At 45.7% G+C, this 22,494-nt stretch overlaps 2 protein-coding genes across 5 annotated transcripts in view; one reads left to right on the top strand and one right to left on the bottom strand.

The window, feature by feature from the left end:
- Nucleotides 1–733: 733 nt before the first annotated feature.
- Nucleotides 734–7,300, bottom strand: LOC101042677 (torsin-1A-interacting protein 1-like; the record flags this gene model as incomplete). Its single annotated transcript, XM_074389502.1, is given in 6 exon segments — nucleotides 734–854; nucleotides 856–1,292; nucleotides 1,340–1,645; nucleotides 1,906–1,982; nucleotides 2,287–2,406; nucleotides 7,207–7,300. Coding segments are annotated over 6 exon segments (1,155 nt in total), but the record flags the coding sequence as incomplete, so codon positions are not given.
- The window catches only part of B3GALT5 (beta-1,3-galactosyltransferase 5), a 59,036-nt gene continuing 38,769 nt past the window's right edge, over nucleotides 2,228–22,494 (top strand). The window contains exon 1 of one of the 4 annotated variants that reach the window (XM_010338256.3): nucleotides 2,228–2,353. The gene's annotated coding sequence lies outside the window, so the exon portion shown is untranslated. Of the gene's footprint in view, nucleotides 2,354–10,061; nucleotides 10,136–11,389; nucleotides 12,181–12,212; nucleotides 12,359–22,494 lie in introns of those variants that run through there. The other 3 variants (XM_074389250.1, XM_074389248.1, XM_074389251.1) reach the window with 3 other exon arrangements.

The raw sequence follows: 22,494 nt of genomic DNA, 5'->3' as shown, positions 1-22,494 counted from the left end.
TGTTTATTGTTCAGTAGGTAGAACTTGGATAATGAGGGATCCTGACTTGTTTGCATGAGGCTCCGAATGAGGATGTATTGTTGACATTTTAAGCGTAACTCAGTGGATAAGCAAGAAAGAATAGTTCAGAGGATCATTCACCAAAGTCCTCTTATTGTGACCCAGGATTAAAGTAAGTGGCAAAGTCAACAAAAATGCCAACCTCCAAATATGGATAAAGCCTCCTCCCTCCAAACGATCCCCGCCCCCACTCCAAACTACCCCCGCCCCCACTCCTGGAGCTTCACTGTGGCCAGAGGCTGCTGTCCCGGGCAGTGCTGCAGCCTTAGACCCTGCTCACTCATGAGACAGACCTGTGTTGTGTCTCAGCACATAGCCTAATGTGCGACTCCTTCTGCAAACATCACTCTAGTTTCAATATGGCTCTTCCCTAATTTAACCTGCGTGACTGATGTTGGTTGTATTCAGCGATGGGTCAGGAGCTCAAGACCAGCTTGGCCAAGATGGTGAAACCCCGTTTCTACTAAAAATACAAAAATTAGCCAGGCGTGGTGGCATGTGCCTGTAATCCCAGCTGCTTGGGAGGCTCAGGCAGAGAATTTCTTGAACCTGGGAGTTGGAGGTTGCAGTGGGCCAAGATCGTGCCACTGCACTACCAGCCTCTGGGAGACACAGCAAGACTCTGTCTCAAAAAAAAAAAAAAAAAAAAAAAAAAAAAAAAAAAAAGGAATGTTTGGCTCCTTTTCCACAGCTTTGCATCTTGACCTTGGTATTTATTCTTAAGTTGATTTATCTGGTTCTGGACCTCTTGAACAGCAGTGGTTTCTACCTCAGCAGTACTGAAGAGCAAAAACTCCCAGAGGGAGAGCAGCTGTCAGAGGAAGTAGCCACCACCAGTTCCTCCCGGCAAAAGAAGCATTTTGAGGTTGTTCAGTCACTTGGCACCTGGAGGGTGATGGTGACTGGTTTCCAAGCTCTGATTTCTGAATGCTGTCATTTTGCATCCCCGTCCCTATTCTTGCAGTTTGTTGGGTCCCTTTCTGAGGAGTATTATGATATCCTGAGCTCAGCGCTGAAGGTTGCTTATCATGAGCTGTGAAGTTTTGACTTTGTGATGACTGCCAGAATGATTCTGTATATTGACTAGATGATCTGCTGGTTTGATCTCCGGATTCATCAGAATCCCTGGATCTGGCTCCAGCAGCAGGGGCCCTGCTGTGAGAGCCGTCTTGATCATCTTCTTCAGTTTCTTCTTCAGAGAAACTGACCTTCTGTTGGACACTGGTGGCTTCTAATTCACTCGTTTTCGTATTTCCATTTGTTCTGTATGTTGAACCAGATTCTTGGGTTTCGTAAGCCAGGGCTGACATAAGCGGATGACAAGATCTTCACTCACCACTGGAGCCTCTTGTGTGCCCCCGACAGTGTTCTTTGAGATTGTTTGGCTTAAATCACTTTGGGAAGATGGTTTATCGTCTTCAGAGGAATGAGAGGCCGACAGGCCACTCCTGGTCGTAGCAGGAGACGGCCGCTGCTGAAGGCAGGTAGCCCTGTGCGTCCTCACCTCCTCGGCTTCCTGGGGTCGCGGCTGCCTGCGCCGCCTAGGCTGAAGGTAGTACGTGCTTTCTCTCACTTCCGGGGTTTTCTAAATTGACATCTAATTCCTCTTCCCAGGCTTTACTCAATAAAGCCAATCGTGATCGATCATGGAAACGAGTCCTCACATCAGTGTTATCAATTCACCAAGCATTGCTAGGACTTTTTACTTTGTTTTGGAGATCCAAAAATGCTTCTGGGCTAAACCCTCAAATAGCAGAATGAGCAAGAGGTCCCGGGGGGAGCTTAGAGGTCTGGGTCTCAGTCCCCAGCCCCCCACTTCCTAGTGAGGAGCTCCTGAGTCACTACCAAATGACCGGCGCTAACGTGGACTGAGGGTTTACCAGGAGCCCGGCGAAGTTCAAAGCACCTTTCCTGCATCTCCACTGTGGACATGGGACAGTGAGGTGACAAGGGGAGCTCAGTCACCAGCGAACCTTAGTTTCATCTGTGCAGTAATAATGCCTCCCTCCCATCCTGGCCGGTGGGATTATTGGAAGCTTGAGTGACACTGAGTGTCTAGAAAGTGGTTTGAAAGCTGCAGCGTTCTGGTGGATGAAAGTGGGAGGCCCTCATATTCCCACTTAAAAGCTTCTGGTTGACACATGATTTCTCCCCTTTGCAGGAAGCTGACAAGAAGCATGCTGCTGAGTGATCCTGGGTTCCCATCCCTCGCACCCGCACACCCACGTGTGGGCCCAGCCAGCGAGGAGAAGTCTAATAGGCAGGAGGAGGGGAGGCAGAAGGAGCGCCCGCGGTAAGTCACGGGAAGCCACTTGCACTCTGACTTCTTGTAGCTTCCTCGATATTCTGTAGTGGGGAGGTCCCATGACTGACGTGGGGGTTACAACGGGAAGGAAAGGTCCCTCTCCTCCCATCTGGAGGTGTTGAAGCAGCACTGGGCAGAGCCCAGGGTGGTACCTCTGGGGCTATGTCGGGACACGGGTGTTCGGTGGGCTGGAATCTCTATTTCCCCAACAAAACATCTCTGACCTGGTTTAAGACCTTGGAGGTCCACACACACATTTCATGGGACCACAGGGGTGTGCCACCAATTACCAGTGCAGCTAATTTCATTATTATTTTTTAAATGGATATGAGGTCTTGTTGTGTTGTCCAGGCTAGTCTTGAACTCCTGAGCTCAAGAAATCTTCCCGCCTTGGCCTCTGAAAGTGCTAGGATTGTAGGCGTGAGGCACTGTTACATTTTATTAAGGTTCTGTTTGCTTCTGCATCTTGGTCCAACTCCTAGCATGGTCAGTTATCAGCAGGTTGGTTTCTCTTATGCCACTGTGTGTTCCTGAAGGAGAAATATTTTATTTTTTCCTTGTGCCCGCCCTCAAAGGATGATCAACTTTTTAAGCTTTCACTCCAGAATTTATAGGCTTCCAGTCAATGCCCTCTCTTGCAAATGGTCCCACAACTACCCTCTCTTCAATATACCTTTTTTTTTTTTGAGATGGAGTCTCGCTCTGCTGCCCAGGTTGGAATGCTGTGGTGCAGTCTTGGCTCACTGCAACCTCCGCCTCCTGGGTTCAAGCGATTCTCCTGCCTCACCTCCTGAGTAGCTGGGATTATAGGTGCCTGCCACCATGCCTGGATAATTTTTTGTATTTTTAGTAGAGACAGTGTTTTACTATGTTGGCCAGGCTGGTCTCGAACTCCTGACCTCATGATCGGCCCGCCTTGACCTCCCCAAAGTGCTGGGATTACAGGCGTGAGCCACTGCGTCTGGCCCAATGTACCTCTTTTGACAGAGCTCAGGGTACATGAAAATCTCCTCAAATGCAGAAAAGTCTTTGAGTGTGAATTTAATTTTCAGTGCATCAAGAAATAATTTAGCACTAGGAAGATAGCCTCTCTGACAGGAACGGTGTGTGCCTTGAGAGAATGGGTTCTTTGAGAGGGTCGGAGATGATTCTGAAGGCTTCTTAACATGACAGTGGTGCTATGCGGGTTGAAGTCAATCAGTCCTGTTATTTCAGAATTCTACTTTCTGCTTCCTTCCCAATCACAGCTCAGTCAGCCCCACTGTGGCTGGGGTTACAGGTGTGTGTGTCACTGCGCCCCACCGCATCAGGTATTGCATTTGATCACAAAATGCAGCGATTACAGAACGATTTTCCTATGTCTAATTCTGTGTACTAGGCGGTTCTCTGAAGGAACAGGCAGTCCTTGGGTCTGAGTTGAAAACAAGAGCTTACGTTCAGTCTCTCCAGGCACTGGTTAGCTGCATGCAACACAGCACGTCCGTGGATGCTGTATTCTGAAGAAGTCAGGATCACTAGCAACAGATAGGAAGACACCCTGGGTACGGCCTGCAATCCCAGCACTTTGGGAGGGATGGCTCGAGTCCAGAAGTTTGAGACCAGCCTGGACAATATAGAAAGACTCCTGTCTATACAAAAAATTAAATTAATAAAAGGCCACCCTGGGCAACATAGAGAGACCCTGCTTCTATGAAAGAGATCCCCCTTCCTTTTTTTTTCTGAGACGGAGTCTCACTCTGTCACCCAGGCTGAAGTGCAGTGGCACGATCTCGGCTCACTGCAACCTCCAAGGTTCAAGCGAGTCTCCTGCCTCAGCCTCCTAAGTAGTTGGGATTACAGGAGTGCACCACCACGCCTGGCTAATTTTTGTATTTTCAGTAGAGACGGAGTTTCACTATGTTGGCCAGGCTGATCTTGACTTCTTGGTCTCAAGTGATTTTCCTGCCTCAGCTTCCCAGGCAGGTAGGATTACAGGTGCATACTACCTAACCTCGTTTATCCCAGATTTTTAAATTGAATTTTTTATTCCCTTCTCTGGGAGAAATACGGAAAGGACTAAAACACAGTGGTTTTCACTTGTTTGCGTGTTGGAAGTGAGACTGCCTTTAGAGCCTCTTTTCCAATATTACTATAAATTAAACTAACTTTAAAGTGACCAACTTTCCTAGCAAGCTTACTGCACTGTCGAAAGGCCCTTGTGGTCTAAAAGCCAAAGGTCAAATCATATGTGTTAAAGATAAATGGTGCCATTATTATTATGTGGGTGTTCACCGTGTTTAGGCAGTGTGTTTAGTTTTACTTTGTTTATTCACTTAACACCTGCCTGGAGTGTCTGTTATATCTCAGGAACTGTGATAGGCACTGGGGAAGCAGAAGTCAGTAAGATCCATGGAGGAGGCTAGTAGTAAAGACAGAAATTAAGACAAACAAACACAAAAATGCCTGAGAACTGGCTGGGCACAGTGGCTCACACTTGTAATCCCAGCACTTTGAGAGGCTAAGGTGGATGGATCATTTGAGGTTAGGAGTTTGAGACCAGCCTGGTCAACGTGGTAAAACCTCGACACTACTAAAAATACAAAAATTACCTGGGCATGGTAGCGGGCACCTGTAATCTCAGCTATTCGGGAGGCTGAGGCAGGAGGATCACTTGAACCTGGGAGGTGCAGTGAACCAAGATCGCGCCACTACACTCCAGCCTGGGTGACAGAGTGAGACTCAGTCTCAAAAGAAAAAAAATGCCTGAGAATTGTTGTGTTACCAAAAAGAAGGCACAGGGTGCCACAGGAGTCCCCAGCGTTTGGCTGCACCAGCTTTCCATCAGCTTTGCAACAATGCCCACGGCACAGGTGGGGAAACGGGGGGCTTACACAACTTGGTTTTGTAACCTCTTGCTCCAGAAAGAAAGAAAGAAAGAAAGAAAGAAAGAAAGAAAGAAAGAAAGAAAGCCTATTTATGGAGCAAGAGGTTACAAAACCAAGTTGACCAAACTCTATATGTTCTTACTACCCCATCTCCTCCCTGGCTTGGAATTTCCGTGCTAAAGATTCCAGATGGACCTTTATTTTTGAGACCTTAGAATTGGTTTAGGTTTATATGCTCCAGAACGCACTAGAAATGTCAGGAAGGGCACAGCCCTGGGTGAAGCAGGGTGTGTTGTGCCAAGAATTTTGTATGAGAAGCCAGCTCAACAGTGAAAGGTGGTGATCATTTTTCAAGTGTTCTTGGTTTTTCATGTGTCATAAAGTTGCATTATTCAGGAATAACCCCAAATCAAATTAAAACGTCTCTGAAAATCTGAAATGAAAAGCTTATTGATGCATGCTTACAAATGGCTGCCGTATATTCCCTGTGGCCTCAGGGCTGGAAGGCTGTGTTTTTTTCAGAGGTGACCAGGGACCATCCAAACACAGCTTCCTTCTGTTAATGTGACATTCTCTTAACCAGCATAGATGCTTCTGGTCTCATTCAGAGAGTGAATTCCTTCATTATCTGGGAAGGTGTGGTCCCACTCACTTTCAACAACGAGGGGCCACCTTCATCCTAACCCATAGGGTACAACTGGCCACGGCCTTGCCTATCCGTGTAACTCACAATTGTCATGCTATAGCCACGTGGGCCGCCCTGGCTGGGGCCATGTTTCCTTGGCTCCCTGGGAGGGGTGGTGATTATAACTATGTTCTGCAGTCCCAGTGAAGTACCCCAACCATGTGGGGAAAAGTCAACATGTTTTTTGGGGCAAGGTCAGCGCGCATGGGCAGAGTATCCTAGCAATGAAGCAGTGGTGTGCCTCCCAGGGACCCCAGGACAGTAGCCACGCTGCTGACACACACCTCAGACTCTAGGCAGCAGCCGCTACCTCCAGGGTTCAATTCCCAGTTCCACAGCCCGCTCTGTTCTCCCACGCTTCACCTCGCTCCAGAAGAAAGCTTTGTTTAATGCTTCAGCAAACTGCTATGGGCCTGGAAAGCCTTCCAGGCAGAGGCATTCTAATTAGCGTTGTGGCTTTGCTGGGAAAACCATTTTCCAGGCCTCAAAAAACTTCTGATGATTCTCTAACTTTTCATAAGGGTCCCTGGGCCATCTCAGCCATGAAGCTGGTTCTACTTAGGTTTTTGAATCAGAAATGCAGGAATTTTCCGCTGGTAGTGGCTGGTGCTGCCTCGAGATGAGTGAGGAGCAGGTGAACTCTCCCGCCTCCCACCAGCACCAGCCTGGATCAGGAGGGGAGAAGGAACACACTTGCATGTTTTACAACCAGACCCCATGGCAGAAAAGGGCCCTCGATAGTGGGTCTTAAGACAGATGAAAGGAACAAAAAGAGCCCTCGCTTGCTGCACCCCCCCAGCCACTGCCCATGGATGTCATCAGTTCGTCCTTCCCCTTGTTTATTCAGTATTGCTCCAGCAACCCAACATGTGCCAGGCAGAGGCCTCTGCTGGGGTACAGTGCTGCACCCTGAAGTCCTGTTCTGGCAGGGGAGACAGAGCATGAACAAATGAGCAAATGGACCCCGAAATGTCAGGTGGCGATGCTGCGCCAGCAGGATCAAAATCGGGGGGCTGAGGTGTGGGAGGTTGTGTGCACTACACAGAGCATCAGGGAAGGGGAGGTGGTCTCTGAGCAGAGAGCTGGGTGAAGTCAAGGAAAGTCCCATGAATATCTGGGAGATGTTTCTTCCAGGCAGAGGAAAGGGAATGAGCACCTGAAGGCTGGCACGGGGGTAGGGACTGGCTGCGGGGGACTTTGACCAGCAGCTCTGTCTTGGGACACAATCTTTAATCTCTGATAAGCGGTCCTTGTCCATGGAGCTGTCGTGGATAAATGTTTTCTGTAGTTACCTGTGGAGCACTGGGTCCTGTTCCTTTCTACGAGAGCAGCGGCTCCCAATTGGGACTTTGCTTCCCACAGGACATTTGGCAAACCTGGAGACATTGCTCAACTTGTGTGTGTGTGCAGGGGTGCTCCTGGCATCCAGTGGGTAGAGGCCAGGGGTCCTGCTAAGCATTTCATGGTGCACAGGACAGTCTCACAGCAAGGAATTAGCCAACTCAAAATGCCAAGTGAGCTGAGGTTAAGAACCCTGAGACCAAACAGAAGTGTCAGCAAGCACGGGGAAGGTTGCATGTTTTGACTGACAGTCACGGGGACCAGGCTCTGGAGGGCCTTGTGGAGTGGTGGAAGGCATACGGGGAAAAGGTGCCTTAGCCTCTGTGAATCCTTCTCCCATGGGAGAGAAGCTTGCATGGCTTACAGGTGAGACTCACCCCCACAGTGATGGGGACAGAGCAGACCACTGCCTGGGCCACTGCCTCGGACTCTATCATAGAGTTTAACAAAGACCAGTGTCAGAGCCTGAGATCACAAGCTCTGGCCTGGGATGGATGGATGGATGCTTTCTCTTTCTCTTTCAAGACCCAAGGCCACGGCTTGCCCATCTCACAGCAGTGTTCACTGGGCTAAGCAATTTGCGCACATTGACCTGTGATCTGCCCTCTGCTACAGCCTATTTTCGACATGGCAGCGCTGAGCAGTGAGCAGGAACATTCCTGGTGCAGGGTGGTCGCCTTTGCTGTGATCCGCCTGGAACGCTCCCTCCCCACTTCTCCTGCCCTTCCACCATCCGGGCCTCAGCTGGAACACTGTCCCCATGCAGAGGCTGCTACCCCTCCACGACGGTTCCCTCATCCTTGTTTTTATACCTTTTACCAGCTGAATTGAAAACAAGCTACTCAAATGAAGAAGTGCTTGTAGTATAATTAAATTACTTTGGTCTTGGAAACAGAAAATGGAGGACCCTCTTCCCCAGGACAATTTTAGGGAAGAAGCTTCCGATTAAACCACCAGCACCCCAAACTGAAATTCTACTTAAACGATTCCCTGATTTTTATACTTGGGGTACAATAAATGTATTTTAACTGCTCTGGCGGTATTGATGTATACCCAAGCCTGGCTGCTGCCCCTCACCGCTGCAACTGGCCTCCTGCCCCTCAGAGTGGGATCCTAAGTCCCAGTCTCCCAGGCTCTTTCTCTGGGTCCTGCACCTTCCTTCTCCCCATCTTAATTTAAAAAAAACAAAAACAAAAAACCTGCCCCGGGTCAAAGGCCCCTCAGGTGCCGGCTCAGTTGAGGTGTCCGTGGCGGGACAGAGGTGTGACGTGCTTCTCGGTACGGGAGGTGCTGGGTGGGAAGGGAGGAAGGGGTGGGAAGGGAATGGGGGAACAGCAACTGGGGCCTGGGAGGGACGGGGCAGGGGGCGCCCTGGAGGGCGGGCAGGCTCACCTCCTGCCCTCTCTGGGCTGGTACCTGCCCCACCTGATGCTGCCTGAGTCGGCATCCTGTCTGTCCCTGCTCGGCTGTGAGTCTGCCAGGCCCGCGTGGTTACCCCAGGAAACGGGAGCTGCACGAAGCCGCGTGCAGAATCGCGGGGGAGTTTAATAATCCCGGCTGGTGACTGCGGTCCCGCTGCTGCGTTCTTCCCCATCAGAACCCTCACAGGCCTCCCTTCAGCCCGACGCTCCAGCTTCCGAGGCCTGTCCGTTCTCTGAAGGGATTCTACACCTTTTAGGCTCTGGACTCCCTGTTCCTGATGTTTTTGAGGGGAGGGGTCTCTCCCCACTTCCCCATTAGCTCACATCATCTTTGTGCAAGAAGGATCACATGTCGGCGGCTGTGGGGAAGAAAGGGCTGGCACTGCTCTGAAGCTAACGAAGTTATGACATTCAGGAAAATAAGTCGGCTTCATTGGGCTTGGGGTAGGCACCTGAGCACTGGGAATTTTAAGAGCGTCCCAGGAGATTTTACTGTGCAGCCAGGGTTGAAGATCACTGAATTGGATGATACGTTCTCAACCCTTTAAAAAATGTGTATTTGTCTACGTAAATATATGAATATTTTTCCAGCCAGAGAAAGGTGGGGTCCCATTGGCTTCGTCTCCTGCGGCCCCTCCCTCTCACTATGGCTGTGACACATCAGTATTCAGCCACCTGGGGACTGCCTGTGACTGCGTGACCCGGGACAGGCCCCCTGACTTCTCTGTCGCGGGTCGTCTTATGCGTGAAATGGGACTCGTCAAGGCACCGGCTTCATTCGCCCGTCACTGCGCAGCCCCGCAGCGCCCCGCGCCGTGCATGACCTTGGCTCCTTCCTCTAACCAAGCCTTTTGCTGTGAAGGTAGCATCTCTTTTTACAAAGATCTGGTGGTGGGGGTTGGGGGTTGGGGGTTGGGGGGTGTCTTTTCCGGGGGCGTCTGGGCTTTGAGAAGCGCAGGGCCCGGCGGCCTTCCCTCTCCTGAGAGTGTTTTCAAAGTTAACTTTGGGACCGTTCCCGCGAGGGCCGCGCGGAAACTCGGAACCGGCCTTAGGGGATCCGAGCAAATTCCACCGTCGTCAAGTCCTGGTGCTCCGTGAAAGATGCTCTACCCCTCGGGGCTTCGGAGCCGGAGCATTTGTCGACGGTTCCTGCCCCTTTCCCCGGCTGCAGGCGCGAGGGTCCCGCCACCTCCCGGAGCCGCCCCCCGCGCCCTGCAGCCCGCGCCCTGCAGCCCGCGCCGCCCCTCGCGGCCCGCGGTCCTCACCTATCGGATTTCCTGTGCGCACCGCCGCGCGCTCCTCCCACCTCTTAAACGCGGAGCGGAAAACCATCCTCGGCCTGGACCCGGCGCCTCCGGGGACGGACTGCGCGCCCCCTGCGTCGGAGGGCCGGGATGCGGCTCTGAGCCCGCCGCGGCTTCCAGCTCGCCCGGGCCTGCCCGGGGCTGCCCCGCGCACGGTAAGGCCCGGGGCGGGGGCGCAGGGCGCGGGGCGCGCGGGCCGGGAGCGCGGGGCCGGGTGCTGCGGCGCGCGGGGGCGTGGGTGCCGGGCGCAGGGGACCGCGGCGCGGCCGCGCACTGCGGGCGTGCTCTTCTGTTTTCCTTCACTCCTTTTAAATGAAGGAAAAGGAAATTGTGGCAGACCAAATGTCATCAAACTTGGTGTGAAAACGTATTCATTTATAAAGTCTTACCGCTACTCACGCCACGCACCGAGGAAGTTGTGTCCCAGGGTGGGCACGGTGCGGACACGAGACTGAGGGAACCAGCACTGGATGGAAACACAATTAAAAAGAATAGCCCCATGTTAAACAACAACAGCAAAACAAACTCCGAAGCACCGGGCGGCAGGCCGCTCCTGCGGCGTGGTTGGGGGGTGGTCTGATAGGCAGGATGGTGAGAAAGGCAGCTTTCCATTAAGCGTGACACCAGGGGTTTTGACTTTGGGAGGACCAGAAGGGAGGCTGTAGGTCATTGCTAAATACAGCGAGGTACCTTAAGACTCAGTAATCAACATTATTTTAAAAACAGTTTCTGTGCTAGGTGTGTATGTGTGTGAGCGTCTGCATGGGTGCGCAAACACACCACACAGTCTAGCTATCCTTCGTGGTTTTGTTTCATTTTTTAATTTTTGTGATTTTGAGGGATAAATACAGCTTCCAATTAATAGCAACTGAATCTGCAGTAATCAGATGTTGGAAAATTGTTTTTCACTCGTCCTTTATGTTAGCATAACAAACTTAAGTCTTTGTTATGTGTGGCCACCTATTGTAAATATTAACATTACCTCTCATCTCCATATCTCCCCCATTTACTATTTTTGTCTTTTTCAAAGAGATGGGAGATGGAGGAGGAGTAGAATTTAATGAAGATACAGATCTGCGGAAGTGTCATATTTCGTTGGGTGCCTGGGGTGGGCAGTGTCTGCTATTGAGAGTATTTTACAGAGTGGCATTTGTGGGTAAATGCATGCTGATTCTGCTCGTTTCTACATGTATTTTTCGTGGTGTTTCCTCTTTAAAACAGGTGCATTTAATAGGCAAATTTGGTTTCAAAGCATTTTATATCTTTCTTTTAAGGAATGATTGCATATGTATGAAGTCTTGTTTCCTATCTCCTTTCATTTTTTTCTTCTCTTTTAAAATCAGCCTGTCTTCAATAGTTTCTTCGTTAGGTAAATTTAAAAATAATAAAAATCCGATGTGTTCAGGTAGGAGCTCAGTGTGAGGCCTATGGAGGTTGCCTCCTGGCAATGCAAAATCTCGGAAAGAGTTGTTTCATTACGCTCTCACCTTAGAATATTGACAGGGACAAGGCTGTCTTTGCCAAGCTTCTTCCAGACAGGGGCATGCATCCATTCTTTTGTAGGATTTTTAAGTAGGTACTTTGAATAAACGATGGCCACCTTTAATAGTTGATTTTACAAGATTCTGCATACTTCACCATGGCCAAACTTCTCTGCACGGATGGTAACCTTCATGCATTCAGCAGGGGACACCAGGGTGCAGCCTTCTCTCCTCTGTCCCTGGACAGCTACAGATTCAGGCCAGTTCAGACGGGTCCCAGAAGGGTTTCAGGGTCTCCGTCTTCTCCTTCCTGGGCATGGAACTGGCACTGGGCTCTGAGCCCAGTAGTGGCATCCCAGGGAAATCCCTCTGCCCCCCCATGCATGCTTGTCCATCTAGGTGGGCGTCTTGATCAGATTTCTGCTTGGTTTTCTGCCAGGCCTAGAGCCTGATCCTGAATCCTGGTTCCAGTGGCTTTGAAAAGCTGCCTGGGCTTTATCAGCCTCTCTCCCCTGGTGACCGGGATGCCGATGAGGATGGGATCCCTCCTTGGACCTGACAGAAGCCTACCTCCCTGACTATAACAGCCTTGTTCCTGGGCCCCACCCAAGCCTGATGGCCCTGGGTAAACCCAGGTTTATAGGCTGTGTTCATTGTTGTTCTGTTCACCTTTCTCCTTCTACACCTTACTTTGCTCTGCTGCCCCTTCCTGCTTCCAGGTAAGTCTCTGGACTTGGTGAGGGTTCCCCTTTTCCTTGTTAGTATCAGGCTCCTCTCTTTTGCCCTGGCCTGAGGATAGAGTTCCGTCAAGCTTTCTGGCTCTTCCGAGTTTTGGCAATGCTTTTTCGCCTGTGGAAGGAAGGAGTGAACTGACCCTGTGTCTGAAGCTAATGGAAGGTGAAGGGCAGGGGGGAATTATAGAGATTTTTAGAACTAACATGGTTTTCAGTTGAAAACCAGAATTAAGAGCTCTAAGTATCGTGCAGGTGCTGGGAGATGGATTTGAAAAACAAATCAGCTGGAATTTTTATATCTAATTTTGAACATCATCCCATATCCTCAGGAGAATATATCCGAACCAGAAGTCATTTGGGACCAGGTTGGGTAAATAAAGGCGCCCATCATTCATTAACGCATTAAATAAATATTCTTGCAGAGATAAATAGCTCAGGCTCTGCAGTCAGATGCCTGGGTTCAAATCCCAGCGTTGACAGGTACTTGTTATATGACTTTGGGCAAGTTAGTTAATTTCCCTATGCCTTAGTTTCCTTAATTGAAATTGAAGAGAATAATACTACTTATATCATAGGGGTGGTTGTGGGGATTACATGGTTCTGTATATAGTAAAGAAGAGTAAGCTGGGCGCGGTGGCTCAAGCCTGTAATCCCAGCACTTTGGGAGGCCGAGGTGGGTGGATCATGAGGTCAAGAGATCGAGACCATCCTGGTCAACATGGTGAAACCCCGTCTCTACTAAAAATACAAAAAATTAGCTGGGCATGGTGGCTCGTGCCTGTAATCCCAGCTACTCAGGAGGCTGAGGCAGGAGAATTGCCTGAACCCAGGAGGTGGAGGTTGCGGTGAGCCGAGATCGTGCCATTGCACTCCAGCCTGGGTAACAAGAGCGAAACTCCGTCTCAAAAAAAAAAAAAAAATAAAATAAATAAAAAGAAGAGTAGAACAGTGTCACGTATATGTATGCTATATAAGTTATAGCTATTGTTGTTATTATGACTTGCTTATTGTGTGCCAAGCACTTTACCATGCTGAGTAATAATTGTTTTGGATCAAGAATGAGGTATGGAAAGAAGGAATCAAAACTAGTTTCTCTTACTTAATTAAAAAAATACAGTTTGAAAAGTAATTGCCAGAAAGTTATGAGAAAAATATTGTGAGCAACAGCAGAATTATTTTAATCAGATAACTAACATCAGCGCAACGATATTTAGTTTGTTATTTAAATTTTGGTCTGTGTTTTTTATTTAAGCTGTAGACACAGGCGGGAAGATTGCTTGAACCCAGGAGTTTAAGACCAGCCTGGACAACATAGCAAGACCTGGTGTCTTTAAAAAAAAAAAAAAAAAAAAGAGATCTGATTTTTTATAATTGTTGGAAACCATTCCTCAGTCTTACTATTCATGTTTGCAATGCTCTCTCTTTTTTTCTTACTGTTTCTAATTTATTTATTTTTCATAGAGGTGTTTTGGTGATTGGTGTGCTTCCTCAGCTCTGCAATTTCTCTTTTTCGTCTCATTCTGTCTCCTTGTCATCGCTGTGACCCTGTTTTGTTGATTTCCTGTTCTTAGTTTCTTGTAGCAGCAAATCATTTACTGTGAAAACTTTTAATCCGCTGCTGGGAGTGTATTTTCTTCCACGCTGTGGCTTCTTCACGTGCCTTTTGCACGTTTCCTTTTCGTTCCTTTCCTCCTTCCTTTCTGCAGTGTTCATGCGTATTTGCTCTGCCAAGCATATTTAACAGGGGCAGGTTCACCTGAGCCTTTAGATAACACTTTTTTTGAATTGTCCTTGATTGCTTCTCTCCTCTGTGAACTTCATTTCTTTCCCAGAACTTCCTTTGGAGATGTGGTTTATCAGCTTTTCTGTGGCCTGAGGATAAGAAGGAGTAGGAGCCGCGGGAATGGTGGATAATCAGGATTGGTGGATTTAGTCTCTATTCATTTTGTTTAAGTTTGTTAATATTTATAATTTTATTAAAAGTTGCTCTCAGGATACACTCAGGTTTTGGATTGCCCCCAAATTCAGCGTGTAACATTGAGGCATTACATTTTTTATTTTCCAAATTGTGAAGTACTTCAAACATGCAGAAGTGAAATAATACTAGAAAAGGCACATGTGAGCCCACATCCCAGCTCCATTGAGTCCTGGTGCTTGGCCGTACTTGCTTAGATGTAAAAGAGAAGACAACATGAAAGCCTCGTTGAAGCTTCTGTCCCCTCCCCAGTTCTCCCCATCCCCCTTCATCCTTTCACACTGTCCTGAATTATTACTGTCTTTCCCGTACGTGTTTCCACATGACTTCCATGTATGCATCTGTGATTCATTATGCTACTGAGTTCAATATTTCAAGCTCTTTAAAATGTTTTCATACTGTCATACTGCAGCTCTTTTTGATTCATTGTTTTCAACATTTATCCATGTTGAAACATAGCTTGTATTAGTCCATCTTCATGCTGATATAAAGAAATTCCCAAGACTGGCTGCTTTATAAGGAGAGAGTTTTTTTTTTTTTTTTTTTTTTTTAAATTATACTTTAAGTTCTGGGATGCATGTGCAGAATGTGCAGGTTTGTTACATAGGTATACATGTGCCATGGAGATTTGCTGCACCCATCAACCCATCATCTACATTAGGTATTTCTCCTAATGCTATTCCTCCCCTTGTCCCCCGCCCCCTCAGAGGCCCCAGTGTGTGATGCTCCCCTCCCTGTGTCCGTGTGTTCTCATTGTTCAACTCCCACTTATGAGTGAGAACATGCAGTTTTGGTTTTCTGTTCCTGTCAGTTTGCTGAGAATGATGGTTTCTAGCTTCATCCATATCCCTGCAAAGGACATGAACTCATTCTTTTTTGTGGCTGCATAGTATTCCATGGCGTATATGTGCCACATTTTCTTTATCTAGTCTAGCGTTTGGGTTGGTTCCAAGTCTTTGCTATTGTGAACAGTGCTGCAATAACCATGCATGTGCATGTGTCTTTATAGTAGAATGATTTTGGGTATATACCCAGTAATGGGATTGCTGGGTCAAATGGTATTTTTGGTTCTAGATCCTTGAGGAATCGCCACACTGTCTTCCACAATGGTTGAATGAATTTACCATTGCATTAGGGTAAAAGCATTCCTATTTCTACAGACCCTCTCCAGTATCTGTTGTTTCCTGACTTTTTAATGACTGCCCTTCTAACTGGCATGAGATGGTATCTCATTGTGGTTTTGATATGTATTTCTCCAATGACTAGTGATGATGAGCATTTTTTTCATATGTTTGTTAGCCACATGAATGTCTTGGAAAGAGGTTTAATTGGTTCACAGTTCTGCATGGCTGGGGAGACCTCAGGAAACTTACAGTCATGGTGGAAGGGGAAACAGGTATGTCTTACATAGTGGCAAATGAGAGAGGGGAGGAAAGACAGAGAGAGAGAGAGAGAGGAAGGGAGAGGGGGCACACGCATGTGAGAGCACAGGAAAAACTACCATTTATAAAACCATCAGATCTCATGAGAATTCAGTCACTGTCACTGGAACAGCATGGGGGAACTGCCCCCTTAATCCAATCACTTTCCTCCCTGGACACTTGGGGATTCCAATTGGAGATGAGATTTGGGTGGGGACACAGAGCTAATCCATATCATAGCTGTAGTTCAAGCTTTTCCAATATGCAGCCCAGGAGGCTTTGATTGCGGCTTAACACAAATCCATAAACTCTTTAAAAACATTATGAGATTTTTAAAAAAGCTCATCAGCTATCGTTAGTGTTAGTGTGGTATATGTGTGGCCCAAGACAATTCTTCTATTGTGGCCCAGGGAAGCCATAAGATTGGATACCTCTGCGGGTATAGTTCATTGATTTTCATTGCTATATAAAATGGTAGGCTGAGGTGGGAGGATCTCTTGAGCCCAAGAGTTTGATACTAGCCTGGGCAACATAGTAAGTCCTCATCTCTATAAAAATAAATTTAAAAAAATAAAAAATTAGCTGAGCATGGTGGCATGCGCCTATAGTCCTAGCTACTTGGGATGCTGAGATGGGATGATTGCTTGAGCCCAGGTGTTTGGGGCTGCAGTGAGTCATGATCACTCCACTGCACTCCAGCAGGGGCAACAGAGCAAGACTTTGTCTCTTAAAAAAATTATATTGAAGAATTGTACTAAAATTGGCTCGGCTATTGTTTTGTTAATGGGATGTTTAGATGATTTTCATTTTTCATATAAAAATGCTATAGCCAACATTCTTGTACATTATCTCTTTTGCATACACCTAAGACTGTACTTTAGAGTACATCCCTAGAAAAGACACATGGGTGAAAAAGCATGTTTCCTGGATACTAAAGAATGTTTTGCGAGGGATTTGTACCAGTTTATAATCCTACCTACTATAACTCTTAACTCAGTTCCTGGTTTTCCACAGCTTCCCCAACCCTTAGAATTACTGGACTTTTAAATTTTTGTTATTGTCATGAGTATGAAATAGAATCTCAGTGTTTTAAGGTACATTTTCTGATTCTAGTAAAACTAATAATCTTTTTGTATATCATGTATCTCAACCATTTGAATTTCCTCTTCTGTGAATGGCCTGTTCATGTCTTTTGATAATTTTTCATTTGGGATTTTTTTTCTTATAGGTCTATAGAAGCTCATTTAGAAATTCTAGATCCTTCATTTTAGAAATATACATTACAAGTATGTACTCCTAGTCTGTGGCTTGCATTTTTACATTTTATTGAACAATAGTTTTCATTTTTAATTTGGTGAAATTTACTGAGTTTTTTTTTATGGTTTGTGCTTTTTTTTTTTTTTAAGAAGCTTTTTGTCTTATGAAATTTCTTCCCCACTCTAAGGTTTTAAAGATTGTCTCAAATACTGTATTTTTCCCTAAAAGTCTTCAAGTTTTGCTTTTCACATTTAGGTTTTTAATCCTCCTTGGATTTATTTTTGATATGTTGTGAGTTAGGGATTCAAATTTGATTTTGTCAAATGAATAGTCAGTAATCTTAGGTTGTAAAAATTCAATAGTCACTCCTTTTTCTGCCTATTTGTAATACCATTTCTGTCATACTTGTGTAGATCTGTTTTGAGGCTATTTATTCTCTTTTATGGTCTGCTTGGTTGCCATAGTGAAATACCATAAACTGGATGGCCAACAACATAAAACTGTTTTCTCACAGTTCTGGAGGCTGGAAATCTGAGATCAAGGTGCCAGCATGATCAGGTTCTGATGAGGGCCATCCTCAGGGATGCAAGTACATCCTAAAGATTCTGTTCGTGTCCTTAACAGGCAGAGTGAGATTCCTTTCTTCTTATGAGGCCACTAACCCCATTGAATTAGGATCCCACCCTATGACCTCATTTAACCTTAATTACTTCCTAAAAGCTTTGTCTCCAAATACAGTTACATTGGGGTTAGAGCTTCAACCCATGAACTTTGTGTGGACACAGTTCAGTCTGTAGCATTGGTTTATACATCACAAGTATCTTATTAATGTAGTAAGTTTTTATATATACTGATCAAGTTAGGTCAAGTTTTCCCATCTTGTTTTGCTTTATAATGTATTTAGCTATTTTTGGCCTTTTAGTCTACATACGAATCTCGGGTTCAGTTGTCAAGTTCAATCCAAAAATTGGTAGGTTTATTTTTGAGATCTCTGTTCTGTTTTGTCAAGATATATTTTGTTTGTTTCTGACCACACCACATGTTTTAATTGCTCTGACTTTATAATATGTCTTGCTCTAGGAAGGTAAGTTACCACCTTGTTCTTTTCAGCCATTCTTTTTCCCCTCCCTCCCTCCTGCCCTCCCTCCCTCCCTCCCTCCTTCCCTCCCTCCCTTCCTTCCTTCCTCTCTTTCTCCTTCAAAGGTAATTTCCTATATTTTGGGTGTTTTAAACATGAAAATGTAGTTTTTTGGGGCATAAATTATTTAAATTTAATGACATATTTGATCAATTTTTATGCTCATTTTTGTGTCCTTCATCCCTTGACATACACCCTAGTTTATGTAACTTCTTGCTGAAGTGCGTTCATGAATAATCCTATTATTGAGATTACATGGGTGATAAACTTTCTATTTCTGTGTTTGAAAATGTTTTAATTATGGCTTTACTTTTGTGTGTTGGTTTAACTGGGTATAAAATTTTAGATGGGCAGTTACGTCCCTCCAACATTTTGGTGTCTTCTGGCTTATGTGTATCATTGGTCATGGGAATGGCTATAAGCTTAATTGTGACTGTTTTGTTGATAATTTGCTTTTCTCTACATTAGCTTTTAGGACTCTCTTATTTTTGACGTTCTGTAGACTCTCTGTGATGTGGAAGATAGAGATTTATCTTTATTTGTTATTTTGAGTACCTAGAGTACAGTTTTGATTTGAGGTCTCATATTGTCAGTTCTGGAAAATCCTCAGCTGAAATGTCTTCACATATTTTTTTCCTCAACTTTTCCTTCATTCCTTTCTTCAGGAACCCTTATCAGCATAAGCTCACCCTCTTCATCTATCTGCTACATCTCCTTTGTCTATCCGATAAGTCCTGGTTTTTACTTCAGACAGTCATCTTTCGGGAGGGAGAATGATTCTCCTTTCAGTCACAGCCATCCTTTTTTCTGTGAAAAGTGGAATGGGAACTCTGGAGGTTTTTTTTCTCTTTTATCTCTAGAGGATCATTTTTCTTAAGTCTCCTCTTCACTACCTCTGTTTACCTTTCTTCAAGTTGGAAGGGAAACTGTTAATGAGACTGATGAATTTCAACTCCTCACCCCTTTCTTGTGTTCACTCCCCGCATGAAAGATACATTAAATTCTGGTGTTTTCAGTGTTTTTTTTCCTGGCCACGACTTTCAAGGAGGGTGCCAAAAGTTGTGTGTCTTTGTTTGGGTGCTGCTTTTATATCTTTGGCAATCTGAACTTTTTTTCACTTCAGCATGGATGAAGTAGAGAAATAAATGCTTCTAGGTGCTGTTACACATTTGAGCAATGGTAGTTGTGAATATTATTCAACTCATCAACAGTTGCTTGGAGTGGGTGTTCAATGGCTTGGTTTTGTAGGCAGTCTGGCACAATGCCCAGGTGTCTGGAAGCTTTGAAGAGAAACAGGTGCATATTATAATTGGGCATAAATGAAGGAATTGAGAAATTTGAAAAAGGCACATGGTAGGGAGCTGGTTTTATTGAAGTGGAGGTGCTGATGGAAGGATGGTGGTAGACATACATACATACAGCCTGCCGTGAATGCTGTGCAGCGAACTCTCAAAGGTTTTCTGGAGAATCCATAAATCACTGAATTTGGGTTTTTCAGAATTTGGCTTCTTCAAGGATAAAAATGCCCAAATTACCTCTTTGCTAGTTGTTAGGTACTCAGTTTACCTAAATAAAATTACCCTTCTAAGGCAATAGTTTTTTTTTCTCTCCATCTCACTTTCTTGAAAATCCTGTTTGTGCTTCTACTCTGAGACTTAGTTTACGATCTGACTCCTTCCCAGGGAGAAAATCATTTGCATGAAGGATAACTAAACTACATGGAAAATGAGGATTTTTCTCTGGGTTCTTCTTTGATAGCTTTCAACTCCACGTTGTAGACTATGGCGTAACACTTAGGTCCAATATCACACATGTGGTTTTTCAGTTTTCTGTTTTAGTGACTTTTAATACATGCTATTTAACACATGTCTGAAAGAAGCTCTTTCACTGATGTCTGTAGCAACCTATGGCACAAAAAGCCAAGTGGTTGGTGTGTGTTATTCCATCGGGTAGAAGGGGGAGTTTTTCTAGGCTAATGAAACATGATGATGTCAAATGGTTAGGGAAGAGTGATGGAGTTAGAGAGCAATTTTCATGTGCGATCAGTCGTTCTGATTCACAGAGCCTGATGGCTCTACCTGGCCTGCGGACCACCTCGGTTGACCTGGCTGCAACCTCACTCGGTTCATCTTTTATTTATATGATTTCCTTGTTAGTCCTTGGGGTGTGTTCCTCACAAGCATGAATTCTTTTCGCCTAACCTAGCTGCATTAGGGGTTGCTTGCTTATTTTTCCCCTTTCCTTCTACCAACTGTTTGCAGCCATTTGCAGAAATTTATTAGTTTCAAATAAATTTGGGCAATCTTGCCTGTGAATCTCCTTTTTGAGATTCATTCTGCACATTAATTTTGGAAGGTTTCCAAAAAGTCCTCAGCAAAGAAACCTGTCTGCATTTTGTTTAATCCTGTGGTTTCCCAGCTTGCAATCCTACCTTCCTCTCACCCCGGCAGGGACACACACAGGCACTCTTGATGTTTGAAGGGGCACGGTTAGGGAAACTCCGTCTCCACCTACAAAGAGAACCCCACGTTCCCTCTAGCCTAGTCTTGGCATCCCTTCAGCTCTTGATTTTTTCTTTCTTTTATTCATAGTTTTTTGGGGGTATAATCAATATCATACATGTCATCTGTAAAGTTTACAATTCAGTGAACTCGTAGCTTTTTTTTTTTTTTTTGAGATGGAGTCTTCCACTGTTGCCCAGGCTGGAGTGCAGTGGCATGATCTCGGCTCACTGCAACCTCCGCCTCCCGGGTTCAAGCGATTCTTCTGCCTCAGCCTCCCAAGTTGCTGGGACTACAGGTGCGTGCCACCAAGCCTGGATAATTTTTGTATTTTTAGTAGAGACACAGTGCCATCATATTGGCCAGGCTGGTCTTGAACTCCTGACCTCATGATCTGCCTGCCTTGGCCTCCTGAAGTGCTGGGATTACAGGCATGAGCCACTACGCCTGGTTGGGCAAAGCCCTAACTCTTTAAAAATTGTGGTACAATAGACATAATTTAAATGTACCATTTTAACAACAGTTTTGTGGCATTTTATCCATACACAGTATTGTGTGACTTTCACCACCGTCTAGCCTCAGGACATTTTCATTATCCCCGAGGAAACCTTGTACCTATTATCAGTCATTTCTTCTCCCTACCCTCAGCCCCTGGCAACCCCATTCTATTTCCTATTTTTATGGATTTTGCAACTCTAGGTACCTCATATAAGTGAAACCATACAGTGTTTGTCCTATTGTGTCTAGTTTTTTTCATGTAGCATGCCTTCAAGATTCATCCATGTTGGAGCATGTGACAGAATTTCCTTCCTTTTTAGGGCAGAATAATATTTCACTGTGTGTATATACAGCATTTTGTTTATTCATCAACACTTGGGTTTTTTTCACCTTTTGACTCTTATGAGTAATGCCACTATGAACGTGGGTGTGCAAGTATTTTTCCGAGTCTCTGCTTTCATTTTTTTTGGGCATGTGCGTGGAAGTGGAATTGCTGCATTATATAGTAATTTTGTTTTCAGTTTTTTGAGGAATAGTGATACCATTTTCCACAGTGGCTACACCATTTTATATTCCTGCCAGCAGTGCACAGGGGTTCCAGTTTTTCTATATTTCTCACCAACGTTTGTTATTTTCTGTTTTTTTGTTGTTGTTGTAAATAATTGAAGTGGTGTCTCATTGTGATTGAGATTTGCGTTTCCCTGTGGTTGGTGATGTTGAGCATCTTTTCATGAACGTATGGCCATCTGTGTATCTTCTTTGGAGAGATGTCTATTCAAGTCCTTTGCCCCTTTTTAAATTGGCTTTGTTGTTGTTATTGTTGTTGTTGTTGACAAACTCCTAATTCTTAACAGATATGATGCTCTTACTGTTATGAACTTGACTTCTGGGAAGATGCTGGCTGGCATTCATTTCTCTTCTGCTTTCCTAGGCCCATCATACTTCCCAGCAATCATCATTTCTTATGTTCCTAGCTTGCCCTGTTCTCAGGCTGGACCTAATAGCTCATTCCTTCCCACCTCTTCCCACGTTCCATATCACGGGCTTTCTTCTTTTCAGCTGTTGGTACTGTGGAGGGGCAGATTTTATTGAAGCCAACTGCCATGACACCTTCCTTTTCAAGGATTGCTGTCTGCTTTCTGATTTGGCCACCATAGCTTGGCTGAAGTTGCATTTTGGAAGTTCGAGGCTTCTGGCTCCCAGATATCCTGTAGAATTGACACTGGTGACTGCCCTTTCTTCTTGAGGCTCCTTTGGTCTCTGCGACACTTCCCTGTGATGCCATGAAGGGGGATGAGCAGGAGAGTTTGCAGTGTGGTTACCTGGCTTCATATGCTGTCATTCCCCATGAACTCACTCTTGGACACAAGCTGGTAAAGTCACCCTGTGGGGTTTCTCCTTGGTGAAAGAGGACATTAGCACCCACCTTGCGGCTGGTGTAGAGGATTCAGTGGGAAATCACATGAAAAGTACTTAGAACAGTGCTGGCGGAGGGGAAGTGTGAACAAG

The sequence above is a fragment of the Saimiri boliviensis genome, chromosome 18, assembly GCF_048565385.1.
Source record: "Saimiri boliviensis isolate mSaiBol1 chromosome 18, mSaiBol1.pri, whole genome shotgun sequence".
Classification (NCBI taxonomy): domain Eukaryota; kingdom Metazoa; phylum Chordata; class Mammalia; order Primates; family Cebidae; genus Saimiri; species Saimiri boliviensis.
Note: the sequence above shows the minus strand (reverse complement) of the source record. Positions and strands in the feature narration are given on the sequence as shown.